Below are 19,641 nucleotides of genomic sequence, written 5' to 3'. Positions count from 1 at the left end.
GATTATTTCTAAAACACCAAAGAGTGGCAATATAAATACTTATTCAGAAACTAAATACTTGATAGCTGAAGGACCCCAGACTAGTATGCAGACATCAATAAGTCAAGGAAAGGCCAAAATGATAAGAGCATCCCATGAAGTAGAAACATCTAAGAACCCTCCAATCTACTGCCTTTGGCAGGAGGATTGATTTTTTTGTGTGTACCTCCTGATCTTTCCAAGCTCAATTTCACCAGGAAAGGAATCTGCCAGAGCCATATTTTTGTATCTACAACTGAGAAAACTGGATGTAAATGAGCCTAAATCCTAAGTGGGATAAAATGGAAAGAGAATACACTAGAAGAACTGCCCTCAGAGAAATACTGAAGGGGACAGTAAGCAGGAAAGATCTAGGCATTACTGAAAGGCAGTAATGAAGCCAGTACAGTTTCTAATTGGTTGATCTTAAAAGGTTTGTAGGAGTGTAAAAAATGTTGTGGGAGTATAAAAATCAAAATGATGGTTTTAATTGCTGGCTCCCAAATGTAATGCTCCAGTCCCAATTCTTCATAATACATATAGGAAGAAGGCAAAAAAAAAAAGTCCTACTGACATTCAGAATGACTTCTGAGTAGGCTTTCTGCCACTCATTTCATTACCTCATTCAGCAGAGTCTCTGCTCAGGTTGCATGACGTTCTGCTTATCTTTAACAGATACTCAGCTGATTGCTCACTTCAATCCCTTGCCTCTCTTCTATGTCTCTCACTTAAGGTGCAATCAGTTTTCTCAACCACTTAAGTCATTATAATTTTCAATCTCTTTTGCTCTGGATGTTGAACTAAAAGCTTACCGTTGTAAGAACACAATTTTTTGTCAAAGTCATCAAAATTTTAATCACGTGTGCCAAAATAATATTGACCTAGAAATCACCATCATTAGATTTTTATTCTTCTATTAATTATTTAAATATTCTGCAAATTGATTTATATAGGCTCAAGGAATTAAGGCTTTGCTATTGGATATAATAATTTTATATTCTTAAATTTATTTCACATCAGTCATTCATTTAACAAACATTCTTTGGGCACCACTATAGCCCAGCTCTGAGCTCAGTTTATGTCAAAGCACCTGATATTGGAAACCTCACAGTCTTGAGTGGCAGGTTGACTATACAGATAAATTGTTATGCGAGAGAAATACTTCACAAAAATCAAGGAGAAACACAAAGAAGTAAGTGGCTAAATCTGCTCTGGGAAGGCCTCAGAAGATTTGATGCTTAAACAATGACAGCAAAGCTTCCAGACAAAGCTGAACATCTATTAAATGATAAATTACTTCTAAATAGCTTATGTTAAAATTATGTTGAATATTCTTAATAATAAGGCAGATTAAATGGAGTAATAATACATGTATTTAGGAATCAAAACTTTAAATATATAATTCTAAGAGAAAACTTTATACTTGTTCTGAGACAAAGTAGCACCATCATTTTTTTAAATACAAAAACATGTTTTAATAAAATCCAATATTTTAAGTATTATTTAGGGTAGTGTTTAATTATTTTGATGGGACGTCAATATAAAAATTTAATTTTAAGCATGGAGCACATTTTTCCCTAGAGGAAAAGAAATCACTTGAAAGACATTTCTACTCAATAAAAATAAATTATACACTTACAAAATGTATTAACCATTGATTAATCCGATCATGAGAGCCATACTATTAGGTTTCTCTTGGAACAGGCACAAGGCCAGGCAAGATTCTATACGTTCAAGAGTAGCTAGTTCAATGCCTTAAGCAAAGACTCAGGTTCTTAGGTAACCATCTATTCACAGTTCCGTTGCAAACACCACTGAGAAAATGAACTAAAACCAGAATAAAATTTCTTTTATGTGCATGACTTGAGTTGATGGTTTGGCTGACCTAACGATATGGGCTCTCTTTTGATCAAAATGCTATAAACCATCCAGTGTTGGCCACACACTACAAACTCAGTAGCCATAATGATTTCACTGCTTATAAAAGCATGCAATAATTTTATTCTATTTATGTGAATTAAAATCTGCCCTTAAAACCCCCAGTGATTTTTAATTTGTGTGTAGCATAATGGTGGATTTATTCAGGAGATGAGAGAATATTTATTTGGGCAGAACACATTTGTTATGAAAAAAGGAAAAACAGAAGTATTCACATTTACAAAAGTGATAAAAAATGAGAAACAATTCTAGTAAAACAGGTCAAGAAACTTCACAAGCGTAAGTGGGAAAATTCTTTATTGAGGATTCTATATTTTAGGAGTGGCATATAGGAAGTCTAGGAAGATCTAAGTGAAGTTGGTAAAAAGGGGAAGGATGCCAGATCCCACCCGGGTGGCCTTGGGTAAAGTAGTCAGAGAGAAAGAAATACTGTTAGTCCTCCTTCTCCAAGTGGGCCAATCCCAAACCTCAAATATTTTCTACAAATGATGGGAGAAATGGTGAGCTCTGTGAAGGAAGAACATATATGGTAAGTTGATATGTTCTCCATTACATATCTGACCTTATTATTTCTTCTAAACAAAGAAATGAAGAGAATGCTAGTGTTATTTAGCAGATGCTAAGGAATTAAAACAAAAAGCCCAACCTTAAGTGAAATAAAGCTGAAAGGTAGTCAGAAGAGCCATAATCTCATTAAGTAATCAGAAAACATCCAAACAGGAGGGCAGGAGGGGGTTGGTGCTGGGTCAAAACAATACCTGAAGACAATAACCAGGTTTTCATCACCACTCTTTCCACACTTAACACTGGTAAACATTATTAAGCAGTTAAAATGGAACAAGAAAAATCATGCAGAAAGTAAGAGGAAAAGCAGGGGCCAGGGTAAATTATAAATTAAGAATTAATTGCAAAGATCATGAATCCTTTAATGAATTGTGAGATTACTATCTCTTGAATTTTAGTCAAGTCCCAGGACTGAATTTCATATAAAACCCAACAAATGATTCAAACTTTAATACTCAGCCTGATTTGAAACCTGAGTACCATGGCCCATTACATGAGGCATCTGCTGTATGCGAAGCACAGCACAGAGTGTTTGACTGGACAGCCAGCCATTAGAAGAGATGAAATGCAAATCTTTATGTACAGAGTGAAAACCAGAGCAGATCTATCCAGACCTAAAAGAAAATCCTATTTGAGTGTGATGCTTTGTAGCTATTCTCTTTCATCCTACAAGCTTTCATGGAAGTTACTCAAGTGACTACGTTAGCCAAACAGAAAATCACCTGCCAAGTCAATGAGACATGATTCATGTGTTCAATTATTCATTCAATAATTAGTATTGAAAACCTGGATGTTCAGGGGTTATAAATAGAGTAATGAGCTTAACAAATCAAGTCCCTACTCTCATGGAGCTTACATTCTCCAAGTCCCCTTACTGTCCAACAATCACAACAAAAATAAAAGACATATGTAGTATAATTCATGTGGTTGTATATGCCACAAAGAAAAACAAATTTGGTAAGTAGATGAAGAATGATATGTATGTGTGTGTGTGTATGTGTGTGTGTGTGTGTGTGTGTGTTCAAAGGAAGCATGTGCAATTGCTGACAGAAAATAATAATTTTCTGTCAGAGGAAGACTCTGATTATGTGGCATTTGAGCAAAGACCTGAAAGAAGCTAGGATGTGACCCATGCAGATATCTCGAGGCAGAGCATTTCCAACACTGAGAATGAGAAATGCAAAGGCCCTGCACCACATCTCCTTGATCTGTTGAAGAAACAAGGAAACCAGTGTAGCTGGAGTGGACTGTGGGGAGGGAGATGGGGAGGAGTTTAGAAATGAAAAGGAGCAAGATCATGCAGGGCCTTGAAAGCTGTGGTAAGGTCTTTGGATTCACTGCTTAGTTATATGTATTCAGGGTTAGATATCTACTTACCTAACATGCCACAAAACTCAGCATTTCTTCTAACAGCACTTTTTAATGAAAAATATTTCCCAGTGTTTCTAATAACCAATTAATGTATCTTTTTTATTTCCCTGCAAAGAGTTTTTTCTTTTTTCTAAGCAGAGGGAAAAAAAATCAATTAATTGGTATGATGGTGATCCAAGAATGTGGCTTCCCAAGAGGCCAATAAATGGCACAGTTGCTAAACTGTGGTTAAAAAAACAAGATATTCCTCTCAGTGCTTCCCGCAAAAAAGCTCAGGACCCTGCAATGAAGCACTGGAGAAGAGGCAGTAGAGAAAAGCAGCTGAAAGATGATGCCTACCAGAAAAACTCCAAAGTTGAGATGTCCCTGGAGTGAAGCCAAACAGCTCATAAAACTCTAATGTCCCTGTCTTATCCTCCAGTGCCCCAGAGACCACAGTGAGAAAACATCCGAGAAGAAGTGCATTCCCCCAGGTTAGCTTTGGGCCTTGTTATCTGAACACACATAAATCCCATGTGTTTCACTGATGTTTATTTATGTGGCTTAAGGAAAAGAAAAGTTAAGTATTTTACACATAAGAAATTCAACATGAGCAATTGTAAGTGAAAATATTGTTTTAAGTTTATATATATATATTCACATATATTCTTATATATATATATATATTCACAATACAGTGAGAGTAACTATACATTTCAGATTGCCTGGAGCAGTCTTGGTTTACTCATATGATTCCAGTGAAAGTATTGATAGCTCCCCCTTTTAATCTCAAATCTGTGTTGGACAATAAATTATATGGTCACCTCATCTATGGGTTGTGTTCAAAAGGGGTCAAATAATTAAGTCCTGGCATACTCAACTTTAATTAGGATTATTTTGCTTTACAAAAGACTTTAATTAGACCAGTTTTAAGGTGAAAAAAAATTGAAGGTAGACATAATAAGGCCTAATATCAAGAACATCAAATTGAGGAATAAGGAAAAGGATAGATACTTGAAAGAAAACCTATCCAAATTTTATCATTTTAAAAGGAGTGACTAGAGGAAGTGGCAAGGTGGTGGAGTAGAAGGACGTGAGCTCACCCCTTCTTACAAAAACACAACTAATTACTGAACAACCATTGACAAAAAAGAAAAAAAAAAGCTGAAAACTACCAACAGGGCAGAAACACAGCCCCACCCATCATCAGACAGGCTGCTTAAAGTCTTCCTGAGCACAGCCCTGCCCACCAGAGGGACAAGACCCAGCTGCACACACCAGTGGGCAGGAACCAGTCCCTCCTATCAGGAAGCCTGCACAAGCCTCTTAGACAGCTTCATCCACCAGAGGGCAGACAGCAGAAGCAAGAAGAACTACCATCTTGCAGCCTGTGGAAAAGAAACTGCAATCACAAAAAGTTAGACAAAATGAGACAGCAGAGGAATATGTCCCAGATGAAGGAACAAGATAAAACCCCAGAAGAACAACCATGTGAAGTGGAGATAGGCAATCTACCGGAAAAAGAATTCAGAGTAATGATAGTGAAGATGATCCAAGATCTCAGAAAAAGAACTACGGGGAGGGATAGATTGGGAGTTTGGGATTGACATGTACACACCACTATATTTAAAGTAGATAATAAACAAGGACCTACTGTATAGCACAGGAAACTCTGCTCAATATTCCACAATAACCTAAATGGGAAAAGAATTTGACAAAGAATAGATACATGTATATGTATAACTGAATCACTTTGCTGTACAACTGACACTATACTCCAATATAAAATAAATTTTTTTTTAAAAAGGAGTGATTAAAATATTCTTTTTAAACCAAGTACAGATTTCTTTACCATCAGGATAACTTTAAAATATCTAAATTATTAATAAATATTTATAGAATGTCTCATGTAGGATTAGTCATTGGGTTAGATGTCAAAGATAAGATAAAAGACAGCTCTTTTTTAAAAGGAGCTTATCATCAGCAAGAGGAGGCATTCACCTAAACAAATAAATTACAAACAAATTGCAATGCAGTATCATAATTGTTATGATAGAAGTAAACAGAGGGTTACAATTAAAACACTAAGAAGGTTGTGAGGATGGAGACCAAGAAAGGGCTCACAGAGGCCCTTCAGGAAAAACGATGACTGAGCTGTATCTTAAGGAGACTCTCTAAACAAACAAAATCACATGTACAAATATTAAAGGCACAAAAAATCTTTGTGAATAGTGCAAATCACTTAGAAGGGCTGAAGCAAGCAAAAAGTGACAACAGATGTAGCTGGAGAGTTATTCAGGGATCAGAGGGTGAAAACTAAACACAGGCACAAATGATTTGAACTTTCTTAAGGTATAAGAAGACACTGAATAATTTTGAGGGAACAGGCAAAAAATATGTGTGCGTATTTTAGAAGGGCCATTTTGACAACAGTGAGGCCGATGAATTTGAAGATGACCAGTCTAGAAGCAGTAAGATCAGTTAGGAGGTCACTGCAGTAATTTAGTTTGGGGGAAAAAAAACCCAAAAAACTGTTTAGAGCCTTAAGTAAGAAGAGAAGGTAGTTGCAGTAGACTGTAGACAGTTTCAGTTAAGAAGCTTGAGCTGGTGGTATAGATTTGAGAATCAACAATGTTTTAAGTGATAGCTGAACTATGGGAGATATGATCTGCCAGGGAGAAAGGAGAGAGACTAGAAGGAAACCAGGAGTAAATTCTGGGGGACTCCAGTGTTTAGAAGCAGGCAAATGTGGAAAAGCTCTTGAAGGAGATGGAAGAAGAATCATGAGAAAGATGGAGGAGAATCCAAGAAAGAGAGGTGTCAGCTTCAAAAAGAGAGTGGAATTCAATAAAGGGAATAAGAGTGTCCCTTCAATTTGGCAATCGAGTCTCTGGTTAACCTTTACCATAATTATTTCAATAGAGTGGTGGGTGGAAGCCAAACTTCAGAGGGTTAAAGAATTAACTGGAGGTGAGACAGTAAAGATATAGTGAGCATAAACTATTTTTTTCCCCAAGAAGGGTGGCCATGAAGAAAAGGAGAGGAATAGGGCAGAAGACAGGTTTTTGTTACTTATAAGTCAGGAGGGACATAAATATATTTATACATTGACTTATTTAAAAATGTGATGGAGAAGGTGACAATTCAGGAAACAGAGGAATCCAGAGAGTAAGTTCTTAAGTAGGTGAGAGTACCGGTAGAAGCCCAGCCCTGGTCAGGATTAATACTTCAACAGAGACAGAGAGAAGGATGTGGGCATGGCTGGGAATACACAGAGGTTTGGGGGCGAGAAATTAATGTTCCCATTTATGGCCTCTATTCTCTCCGTGAAATCATTACTGAAAGTGATGAGCAAAGCATCTTAAAAAGAGTGTTAAAAGTTTAATGTCACTATGGTGGAGAACACTGCAAGTCACTAACTAATGAGATGCTGAAGACAATGGGTATATTATGTGGCACTAATCCACACAGATAGAGGGTTGTCTCCAAGCTCTTCAGCAATCTGGGGGAAAGGGAGATAAAAGACAATAGTAAATTCGACCAGCCTTAGAGTTTTAACAGGTGGCAAAGTTAATCCAAGAGGAATTAAAGTAACAGATCAGAAAGTTAAAGGTAAATGTACTGCTTGTCAATTTATTGCCTCTCAGCTCCAAATTCAACCTGCTTGCCCCCTCTGTGAAAATAATCCTGGGCCCTCTAAGTATTTTTCCTTTGCTGGCTGGCACCAAGTGAAGTTTTGTCAGGAGAGGCGGGGCCTGGAGAGACACTGAGGGAGGAAAAGGCAGGCTGAAGCAGGCTACTGCAGTACAAGGCAGCCACTGCCCCCACCTTGAACAGTTGGCAGCAGAGTGTCTCCAAGGAGACACCTCCCCATGGACACCCTTTCCCTCCCAGCACAGAGGGCAGAGTTCACTGCAGCATGACACTATGGCAACTTTTCTGCCACCCAGTGAGTCACATCCAGGCCCACTTCAAGGAAGTCCCAGTCTCAGCCCTGGTCAGGGGCCCTCTTTCCTGGATGTTCCCCTAAAGATGGTACCTTACCATCTGCTCCTTACAGCTTCTACCCTTATATTCAGTTGTTCTCTTAACTCTTTACTAGCCAATCCCTCATTCCTCCAAGCCCATGTTACAGTTAATACATTTTTTAAAAAATTTATTTTGTTTATTTATTTATTTTTGGCTGTGTTGGGTCTTCATTGCTGCGCGCAGGCTTTCTCTAGTTGCGGCGAGCAGGGGCTACTCTTCGTTGCAGTGCGCAGGCTTCTCATTGCAGTGGCTTCTCTCGTTGTGGAGCACGGGCTCTAGGCGCACGGGCTTCAGTAGTTGTGGCATGCGGGCTCAGTAGTTGTGGCTCACGGGCTCTAGAGCACAGGCTCAGTAGTTGTGGCACACGAGCTTAGTTCCTCTGCGGCATGTGGGATCTTCCCGGACCAGGGCTCGAACCCGTGTCCCCTGCATTGGCAGGTGGATTCTCAACCACTGCGCCACCAGGGAAGCTCTTAATACATTTTTATAGCAACTGTTCCCTGTTCAAACTGCTGTGTGGTTTCTCTCTTCTGATTGGACCCAGACTGATACAATGGTCAGGAAATACAATAAAATCAGGAAGGGACAGGTAGCTAAGGAAAAAAAAAATCAAAAAACAGAAGGCAAAGGTCTGAGGTCCCTTTGAGTTTAAAGACTGGTTATAGGGAGAGTAAAGGAGTGAGAGAGCTGGAAGGGTTGGACCCTGTGGCAGAATTTAGGTATAGAGAAGAACTGCTCTCTCCCTTCCTCCTCCCCAGCACCCTTCACACCTCACTCATAAAGTAGGAACTTCCACCAACATTTCTTCTCTCTTGAGAAAGTACTACAGGAGAAGCCCTTGTCATTTTCGTCACTGTGCAGGAAAGAAAAAAAAAAAGACAAGACAAAAGGAGACCTGTGAGCCTCTGACCTGTGTTGGCTCACAGCTCTCTGCTTCGTGGAGCAGGCGCACTACATCACTGCTCACTGTAGAGGCCCGAAGGTGTAAGGTTAGCCAAAACACGCTGTGCTCCTTCTGGGTGCACATCTCACTCTCTCCGCCACTGTGGACCCTGAGGTTAACGGCTGCAAGAGAAAGTAACGGGAGGATCCCACTTCAGTAGGAAATCCCAGCCATGTTTTCCAACCTAGATTTATCAGCAGCAAAGCAGATACTAAATTTCAATTCTCCTTTAAGCTTTCCTACTAATTTTCCAACTGACTTAAAAGCTAAAAGAGGGTAGAAGGGGGTAATCAGTGTTCTGAAAACCCTAGATTTAGAGTTTTAAATTTCTGAAGAATCTTTTGGTAGAACATTTGTCCATCATGACAGGGACTGGAAGAGGTCACAAGGAGTGTGATGCTAGTGTGGAATGAATGGAGAACCACTGCAGTCAAAGATCTCCAAGAGCAGCAGCTCCTGGGTGTTGGACATGACCTCTACTGAAGTCATCCAAGTTGAAGGTGAATTTAGGATGGAGATGAAAAATGTAAGCCAAGTTCTAAATATCTTGATGAATACAAGGCAGTGACCAGGACCTGATGGTGACAGTGAATAGAAGAGAGAAGGGTGGCAGAGCTGGTAACACCCGGCCTTAATGGAAGACTTTTTATAGGAAGGTGAAGGAATAATGTTTGGAAGCCACAAATGGAGAAGTACACAAATGTCATGCCTGATCCAGGCCTTTAGATTCTTTGAGTTTGGGCCAATAAATATCCTTCAGTGAAGGGAGCTGAAGGGTAAACAATAATCTCAGGGAGAAAGCTAGGTTTTATTTAAGGCAACATATAAAATGTTTTGAGAAGACAGTACAAATAAACAACCACCACTGGTCTAGAGAGCTTAATGGAAAAGGAGGTTCAAAGGGTGGAAAGGAAAGAATAAAAGCCAAAAAGTGTCCAGGAAGAAGCTGTCTCGTCCCATGCCATCGGCACCAACTGTTGGTTTTCCAGTAAGCTGGATACAATGGGAAGTGATAAAAAAAAAAAAGATTCATACATACCATAAACACTTTATATAACTTAAAACATAAATGTACACACATGTGCCAATCTTTTGATGTGAGGCCAAGGCCTGTTCTCTGCATATGGATCTGCTGATTGGAGTTATGCATCTTCTGTCTTACATAAACCACATCCTTCATCTGTGATTTCCAGTTTTGCTTTCTTTAAAGTGGAGGGGAAACATAAAGACACTCGGGAAATCATCTGAATGCAGAGCCCATCTAGATTTTTATCACCGCCCTCCCCCATATACTTTTAGCCTTGTCCTACCTACACCTAATCAATTGCAAAGCTTTTGTAGCTAACCTTTATTAAGTCATTCCAAAGCTGGATTTTTATGGAAACAAAATTCAAAGTCTTTCCAGCATTTGATCAATTTATTTACTCGTCACTTAAACTACATAATTAAAATAAGAAGGAAAACTGGCTAAACAGGTTTGAGGACAAACACAGCACAACTGGCCATTGGAAAGAAGACCACTTAACTGGTAGAAGCAGGAATGCATTGGCAACCTGAAGAGAAGCTTTTGGCTGAAGAAGACATCTATATGCTGAGGGCGGCAATCCATGTGATTAAATAGAGAATGCAGTTTCAGTTAGTTCAGCAAGTCAGTTAAGAGGAGGCCAATAAACAGGTGACAAGACTAACTGAATTTTGAGGTATAGGCAAGGACAGGAGGGATGTGAAGTATTATTAAATGGCTTCAAGTTTCCAAATGAAGAGCTGGCATAAAGACATTTTTTTCTTCCCCATGTGCATTCTTTTCCCTTTCCTCAGTCCCTTAATGTCTATGGCTTTTCCTATTTTAGAGAAGAGAACATAGAACTTTAAGGAACAAAGTAGAAGAATAGTAAGAAGTCTAGAGAAGGGATCTGAAGCTCCAGAGCCACTTCTGGGCCCCAAGCTAGTTCCACTTACTCCTTTTCTTTTAGCATTGACAATCCTGAATTCCTAAATTTAGCTTCCTTTCCTCTTTCACTACTTATATCTTTCCTTCATCTGAGTTTTTCTGCAAGGTAACTGGGAACCAACACTCATACTCATTCTCTCTTTCTTCTCACTGGTTTTTCAGGAATGTTACTCACAGTAACCATACAGAAAGGGAAGGGTAACAAAACTAACAAAATCGGAAGTATCTATACTTTCAAGAAATAATCACAGTAACAACAGTAACTGCCATAGGGCTAGGCCTACCCTATCCTAACACCATCAGTAATTCCCTTCTTACATTTTCCAATACAGGGTACCCCTTTCATGTCCCTATGGAATGGATGGAATCCAGCACAATTCCTCCATGTTCCTCAGTGAAGAGCCCCCAGATTGGGAAGTCTCTTGCCAACTACTCTCCATCAATAAATATTACAATAAATATTACAAGGTGGAGAATATTGGGTGCTACTAAAAATGGCCATTTATAGATTAACCACCATTTACTGAGCACTTACTATGTTTAATCAATGTGTTAAGTGCCTCATGGGTTTCAGGCATCATCTTGTTTAATCCTCACTGAAGTGATATTATCATCATCATCATCATCATCATCCCCATTTCACACAGAAATTAACAAAAATATAAAGATTAAGTATGATGCTCAAGGTCAGACAGCAAGTAAATAGCAGAGCCAGGATTTGAATCTAGATAACTGGACCTCAGAGGCTGGGCTCTTAACTACTATACCACAATGCCCCTTCCCAGAACATCCAGGTTCAAGTGGAATTCATTTAAAATTTAGAAGAATTACCTTTTTGTTACAAACAATATCACTGATTCCCTTCCCCTAACAATTACTCCCATCCATGCACCACAGGAAAAACTGGTTTAGGGCAATCACTTAATTGTTCTAAAGTGATGTTTACCTGATTAAGACAACAACCCTATTTGGAATGGGGTGATAGAAGTGAATATGCCCATCTATCATGAAAGCAATTCCCACTCAGTACTTTTCACAATCCTTCCCCTTGAGCAAACACACAACCTTCTATGACAAAGTGGAGGGTCAGGGAAAGAGAGGCATATAGCAGGGTAGGAAAGATGGGTAAACCAAGTAGTTACTGGTTGCAAAGTTACATAATTCAAACTTACTTTTTTGGTACACTTCTTGACAGTGTTGATTAATTCTTGTATTACCAGATCTACACTCTTCAAGGAAGGCCCTTTCAGCTTTACAATTTGTTTTTTGACTATTGCTTCGAATGCCATGTCTGGAGTAAACAATCCTGTCCTGAATGTAAGAAAGAAAGCAGCACGTTAGATATTTTAAATTGAATGATATTCAATGCTCTTTTTAAAAATGTTTTAATTGACACTCTACTTAAAGCATACAAAAAGCCTAGTTTAAAAGTTACATCGTGATTTATTCTATCCATAGTATCATTTGTAATAATATCCTTAATACATTCTATAGATGATTAACATTACCTAAAAACAGTTCCCAAAACGTTTTCAAGGATCATAATGTGGCCCTCAATATTTAACTGTCATTTGTCTCAACTCACTGGTTCACAGCAATACAAAGGAATGCTACAACAGAAATGGTGTCCTAAATTTACATTTCTATTTCTAAAGTATTCCAAAAGCAATCCTCTCTTCTCCTTCATGGAGTAGAAAATGATCTTCACTTTCTGAACACTGAAATAGTAGCATTCCTGGACTACACAACATATTCTTTCCAGGAGAGCTGTATTATAATGAGCTCAGTGGTTCCCAGTTTGAGGTCCTGGGGTGCTGAAGGAAAAGGAAGGCAGTTAAGTGGAACTAGCTTGGAGCCCAGAATGCCTAAATTGTGAATTTACAAAAATGACAAATGATAAACAAAGTAGCAAGTATCTTTTCATTTGGATGGAATTAATTCAAACTGATGTCATAACAATGCTTTTCTCATGCTGTACAGAAGCTCAGGAAAGCAGGTATGTGTGTGGATGTGTGTGTGTTTCATAAAAAAGTAAAAAATGATTAGTCATATTTAAACAAAAGGTCAATGGAGAAATGCTACAATAAGAGGGATCCTGAACTCTGGCATATGCCATGCCCAAAGACGTGCAGGCTCCAGATGTTGGTGGTTGATCCTCCCCATCCTAGACCCTCCTCCCTCTCCTTTATTTGGTTACCTTCTCTTCCTGAAACACTCAATTTTATGGTACCTCTTTTGGCAGATTTCTTTAACACTTCCATTTTAGCAGCCTTATTCTATGTCCCTTCTTATTTACTTAGCACTCTGTGCCCACCTCCGTTTCTAATTGCACTGTAGTAATCATACTATATTGTTAATTGTAATTTCTCCACTTTGGATACAGAATAAAATCCACGTTGTTTAGTCTGACGTTAAAAATTTTCCCCCGTCTGTCCCTAATATTCCTTTGAGGTTATTTTCCTCCTTCCTTTCATGCACGCTACGTTTCAGCCAAACCAGACCATTTGCCTTTCCACAAACATATTCATACTAGTATTGTATGTCTTTTCCTTCATCTATGATGTTCATTTCACCTTTCCCACAATTTCAGCCTGTCCAAATCCCACCTATGCTTCAAAGACCGGACCAAAAATAACCACTTCCTACAGCTCGCCTCCTCCAGTCCTGCTGCTGACTAGGTCTTCCTTCTCTGAATCCCAGTGTCCTACTTTGCACTACAGTAGTCTGAGCACATATTTTAGTCCTGGTACTACACTGGTAGGGAGAGTCGTTATTGTCTTTATCTTTGTTTTCCCCACAAGGAGGGATCCCTTGCTCATCACTGGCACTCAGTGTTAGCAGAACGAAGAAGGACCATCAGGTGGGTCCCCAGTGGGCAAAGATGGTTTCTATCATTCAAATATCTAACAGAATCAGTTGGGAACAAAACTCTTCAAATTAAGTGTATTTAAGAGCATAAATAATCACACCATTAATATGTCTTATACTCAGGACACTGTGCACTTCTTATCATGTTACAGGCAAATGAACTCCAGAATAATAGTAACAACCAATCTCTTCTGTTGGTATGCATGTAAATCAGAAATCTACAATCCTGAATTACTGAGCTTTTGCAGTTACATTCAACGAAAATGTAACTGGTAAGGAGTTTTAAAAGCGAAGTAAAACTACTGTATTTGATTAAGTAAAATACTTTATGACCCACCCCCCCACAAAATGTAATTTGGTTCCACTGCATTTATCAAATCCGTATATTCACATACTAGCTCTGCCCAGCTAAAGAGCAAGACATAGTTTCTGTACCAAATGTATTCTGGATTTGAGGGACAGGCAATAGAATTAATAGTGAACTAGAAATCCTGTTGAAGGTTAAGAAAAAAACATTGGATGTGGTTATAGATGTTGTCTCCTTTCCACTTTGTGAATGCATATTTGCCCATACTATTTGAGACTTGTAGACGAGATTTTCTAAATTTTTTAAGGATAGATAATTCAAATGTCATAACTCCTTTGGAAAATCAACCATCACACGCACACTCAGGGTCAAGTTTTGCTCTCTCAACTTCTGTTCCCAAAATAGTCTAAAGTTGGCCCTGTGGCAAAAGCTGAGATACAACCGGCCAATGGACTGGGGATCCCTCCTTCATGTAAGATGATCATGAAGTAGGCAACCTGTCTTCTTACCTTGAATTCAGGATGCCTCAATTTAACATATGCTCCATTACATTGTATTTAGCCCTCTATACATGAACTCAAGAAATGTGTGTTTTAAATCCATTTATTTTTTATCAATTATTTTTATCAATTCAATTATTTTTTATCATTTATTTCAGTAATGAAAGTAAATGAAAATAATTCCACTTCATACAAGGGTGAATTCAGGTACAAGTTCTCCTCCCAGCCTCATGTCCCTCCACTCTCCTGTCTACATTCCTAACTCCAGTCCAAATGTATGGCTTCCTGCTCCACAAATACGTGCTGCCCTTTGCCACATCCATGCCTTTGCTCACATTACTCCCTCCACTTTAAGCCCCCTCTTTTCTCCTCCAGCCTCAACAATCTCCCTCCTCTCACATCTCATTGCATTGCCACCTACCCCATACACACACAAACGGACACACACACACACACATACTACACAAGCACATGTATCCACACAGACACCTTTGCTTGTTGAAATCATTCTTGTTCTCAAAACAGGCAAGGTGTGACTCTAAAGTAACCACCTTCATTAATCATTCCCAATCTTGCTCCACAAATCCAGCCAAAATTAATGTATTTGGTCTCTGTGTAAGTAATGATCACTTGTGAGCAAGTCTGGCCTCTGTCCCTGAAATACAAAGCCCTGAAGAACAAGGTCTTGTTCATCAGTAAATCCCTGATTGTTCAGAGCACAGTGCTGTGAGGGCAGAAAGGGTTTTTGTTTTTTGAATTGTAAACAGACAGTATGCCAATACTAGAAATTACCATTGAATCCAAACGAGGATTTCCTATTTCTTACTCCCACCTGCTCAGATTCTACTCTGCTCAGATGATGAAAAGGCTACTTCACTAGCCATTCATAAACATTAACTTTTTTTAGTAGCTTGAACTGAAGACAATGAAAATGTGAAGCACTTGCCTGATACCATGTATGTTTTTGATTGCATAGCTTATTTCTCTTCGCAGTTCTTTCTCATTGAACTCCATCTGCAGATGCAAAATGAGCCAGAGTTATGACAATTCCTTTGAATAATAATATCTTTGAATATTAAAAAATGAGAATAACTTGACTCCGTTATTAATAAAGACTCATGTCTTTCCTAACCTAAACCCAGATGGTCAAAACATCTGTTCATATAAAGTTCAAGGCAACACAGAACATTAGGGATTTCTGGGAGTTTTAGTGCAGCGGATTTTAACTCTATTATAGATAAGGAGTGCTGTGCATAAAGGATGACTTCTGGACATAAATCTGGCTATTCATTTGAATATATAATTCTTCATTCTTTTGCTGAATATAGTAAATGTATTCACATATGAATGCATAAATAAGAGTGTCACCTGATGTACAACAGCAGTCCAGCTGTGCTGAGATTAACAATGGCTGTCTTTTCTCCCTGGCCATTTTAACCACCTGAGTTCAAAGCCTCTTTAAAAGAGGAAATTAATAATATTTTGCCAATCCAACACAGGATAGACTACTGTATAAAAATTTCCCATAAGTTCTAGGTATCTTAAATTTATTTGGAAGTAGGATCAAAGTGTCATAGAGCTTAGAGGTGGAAGGGACATCAAGAGAACATTTGATTCAGCCCCTAACTTTTGAGATTTGGCCTCTCCAGCATCATTATCTGTCCATTTTCCCCCTCACACTTTATGCCATAGAACAATGAACTGCTTTAGTTCCACAGCTCAGCCTTTACCATTCCTCCCTTTCTGTCTGGAACAACCTCTCCCTCAACTAATCCCACCTCTTCCTGCTTAACTAGCTGCTCATCCTTCTTAAGTCAGCTCAGAAGCCAGGCTCCTTTACACAGTAGGGCTGGGATTCATGTCCGTGAGCCTTGTTTCCATAGCACCCTACGCTGAAGTTTGTCACTTTACCTAGCACATTTTAATGAAACTGTCTATTTACCCATCTGCCTCTCACATCAAGAAATAAGCACCCGCCTCTGTATGTGAGGCAAGTAACAGTCCCTAAAACTACCTAGCTGCCTATTGGGCATTTCAAACTGAACATATGCAAAACAAAACTCTTGATTCATACTTCCACACTGAACTTTTCCTCAGTTCCCCTCATCTGATGGGCACTAACATTTGCTCAATTGTGCCAGCCAAAATCTTGGGAGTCATCTTGAATCTTCTCTTATTTGCATCTCCCATATCAATCCAATCCCCACTGTCTCTACCTCCAAAATCACAAATCCATCCACTTCTCTCAAGCCTCTCTTCTGAGGCATTTTTACTATAAAGCTAAAGAAGTTTAAGTTTCAGGACTTCTCCCTTGCATAAGCTCCTTCCAAGACCCGTGTCTGTGTTTATAATTTTGTATTCTTCTTCTTCAAGGGGGTCCCCAAAATTGTATAGGCTTCAGGCCCCACAGAAAGTAGATCCACCCCTGCTCTGGCCCTACTGTTTAACTCACCTTGTCTCCCTCAGTCCACTCTTGCCCCTTTACAATCCAACCCACACAGTGTTCTTTTTTTTTTTTTTTTTTTTTGTGCGGTACGCGGGCCTCTCACTGTTGTGGCCTCTCCCAGTGCGGAGCACAGGCTCCGGACGCGCAGGCTCAGCGGCCATGGCTCACGGGCCTAGCCGCTCCGCAGCATGTGGGGTCCTCCCAGACTGGGGCACGAACCCGCGTCCCCTGCATCGGCAGGCGGACTCTCAACCACTGCACCACCAGGGAAGCCCCACAGTGTTCTTTTAAAATCACCAACCAAATCCAGTCACCAACCAAATCCTTAAAACTCTCCCCTAACTTTCCATTGTTAAATGTAAACACTTCACAGCAACATAGAAAGCCCTGGGCACTTCCTTCCTCCGAATTCATTTTCTTCCCCCCGACCCGTTCATCAGCTCTACCCCAGCCTCAGCTGTTCCTCACGGGCCGTACAGGTGCTTGTTCTAGGGCTTTGTCCTTGGGGTCCTGCCTTGAACCTTCTTCCTCCAGATACTTACAGGTGACCTCTTCGTGCTATTCAGGTCATGTTTTAAAGGCTCCGTAGTCAGAGAGACCTTGCCTGAATATTCCATCAAAACTGACTTAGCCAATGGGGAACTACGGATAATTGTTTCCCGGTAGTGCCTGAGTTATCTACCAAGTTTTATCATTTGTATTTTTCACAAAATGTTAATTCCAACGTGCTTACACTTATATTCTACTTTTTCAATACCTTTCTTATGTGAACAGTTTCTGATTCTTAGTCTTTTTTTTCATCTTATATAATCCAATAAATTGATATTCCATAAAAAAATTTTAAATAAATGTTAGCTCTTAGGCTTGACCAAAAAAAAAGTGGCTTATGCAACTCCGCTCTCTCTCATATTATGTTACATAATAATACTTGATATTTTTTTCTTTTTTTATTTGTTAATTTTCTGTCTTTTCCCACCAGACAGTATCTCTGTCTTGATCCCTGGCATGTAGATCACTGGTACACAGTAGGTACTCAAGAAATATTTTTAAATTAATTAGACAACAAATAAACCAATTAGTCACTGTTGAATTATTGAAATTTCATTAGATCCCATTAAATAAAATCAGAACCATCAGTAAGAAATTAACTTCTCTCCTAAATCTCATCACCTGAGTATGGAGGCTTTTGTTTAAAGAAAACCACTTACCACTCACATAACATTTATGAAAAGTTATGTAGAACAGAAATAGAAATGAAATTAAACAAAAGGAAAAATAACATTTGGTACAAACCTTTACTATCTCAAAAGGAAAACGTTCATGGAAAATACGATTGATTTTAGCACCCCCTGAGAGCTCCAGGGTATCTACTTGATCCCCTGACCCTTCAATTCTCTTCTCAAAGTCCACAGCAAATTGCTGAACCATCCTATAATTGTGAAAGAGAAATAAATTCAAGTTAAAGTTACAAGGTTTCGCATTTTTCATTTTAATTTGCTATGGTTAGCAATTCTTTTCCTGGTGTTCTTAGCGGCACCTACTGGCAGAATTAACATTGCACTCTATTCATTACTCAAAATGTAACTATATGAAATACATGTTATTAAGATTTATTTCAGACATTTAATTTAAAATATATATTTTAAAAGTAAGGAACCAAGATGGCGGAGTAGAAGGATGTGCTCTCACTCCCTCTTGCGAGAACACCAGAATCACAACTAGCTGCTGGACAGTCATGGACAGGAAGACACTGGAACTCAGCAGAAAACATACCCCACATCCAAAGACAAGGAGAAGCCACAATGAGACGGTAGGAGGGGCACAATCACAGTAAAATCAAATCCCATAAAGGCTGGGTGGGTGACTCACAGACTGGAGAACACTTATATCACAGAAGTCCACCCACTGGAGTGAAGGTTCTGAGACCCACGTCAGGTTTCCCAATCTGGGGGTCTGGCAACAGGAGGAGGAATTCCTAGAGAATCAGACTTTGAAGCCTAGTGGGAATTGATTGCACGACTTTGACAGGACTGGGGCAAACAGAGACTCCACTCTTGGAGGGCATGCACAAAGTAGTGTGTGCATCGGGACCCAGAGGAAGGACCAGTGACCCCAGGGGAGACTGAACCAGACCTACCTGCTAGTGTGGGAGGGTCTCCTGCAGAGGTGGGGGGTGACGATGGCTCACCGTGGGGACAAGGACACTGGCAGCAGAAGTTCTGGGAAGGACTCCTTGGCATGAGCCCTCCCAGAGTCTGTCATTAGCCCCACCAAAGAGCCCAGGTAGGCTCCAGTGTTGGGTTGCCTCAGGCCAAAAACCAACAGGGAGGAAACCCAGCCCCACCCATCAACAGTCAAGTGGATTAAAGTTTTACTGAGCTCTGCCCACCAGAGCAACTGTCAGCTCTACCTACCACCAGTCCCTCCCATCAAGCCTCTTAGGTAGCTTCATCCACCAGAGGGCAGAGAGCAGAAGCAAGAAGAACTATAATCCTGCAGCCTGTGGAACAAAAACCACATTCACAGAAAGATACACAAGATGAAAAGGCAGAGGGCTATGTACCAGAGGAAGGAACAAGATAAAACCACAGAAAAACAACTAAATGAAGTGGAGCTAGGCAACCTTCCAGAAAAAGAATTCAGAATAATGACAGTGAAGATGATCCAGGACCTCGGAGAAAGAATGGAGGCAAAGATCGAGAAGATGCAAGAAATGTTTAACAAAGA

General features: G+C 39.5%; 1 protein-coding gene across 1 annotated transcript in view; it reads right to left on the bottom strand.

The window, feature by feature from the left end:
* The window catches only part of LOC102977482 (dynamin-3), a 306,536-nt gene that overhangs the window by 57,533 nt on the left and 229,362 nt on the right, over positions 1-19,641 (bottom strand). The window contains exons 8-10 of the mRNA XM_055083872.1: positions 18,208-18,343; positions 15,415-15,482; positions 11,966-12,104 (exon numbers count right to left, since the gene is read on the bottom strand). Of these exons, the coding sequence (XP_054939847.1) occupies positions 11,966-12,104; positions 15,415-15,482; positions 18,208-18,343 (343 nt within the window). The remainder of the gene's footprint in view (positions 1-11,965; positions 12,105-15,414; positions 15,483-18,207; positions 18,344-19,641) is intronic.

Source organism: Physeter macrocephalus, chromosome 4 (genome assembly GCF_002837175.3).
Source record: "Physeter macrocephalus isolate SW-GA chromosome 4, ASM283717v5, whole genome shotgun sequence".
Classification (NCBI taxonomy): domain Eukaryota; kingdom Metazoa; phylum Chordata; class Mammalia; order Artiodactyla; family Physeteridae; genus Physeter; species Physeter macrocephalus.
Note: the sequence above shows the minus strand (reverse complement) of the source record. Positions and strands in the feature narration are given on the sequence as shown.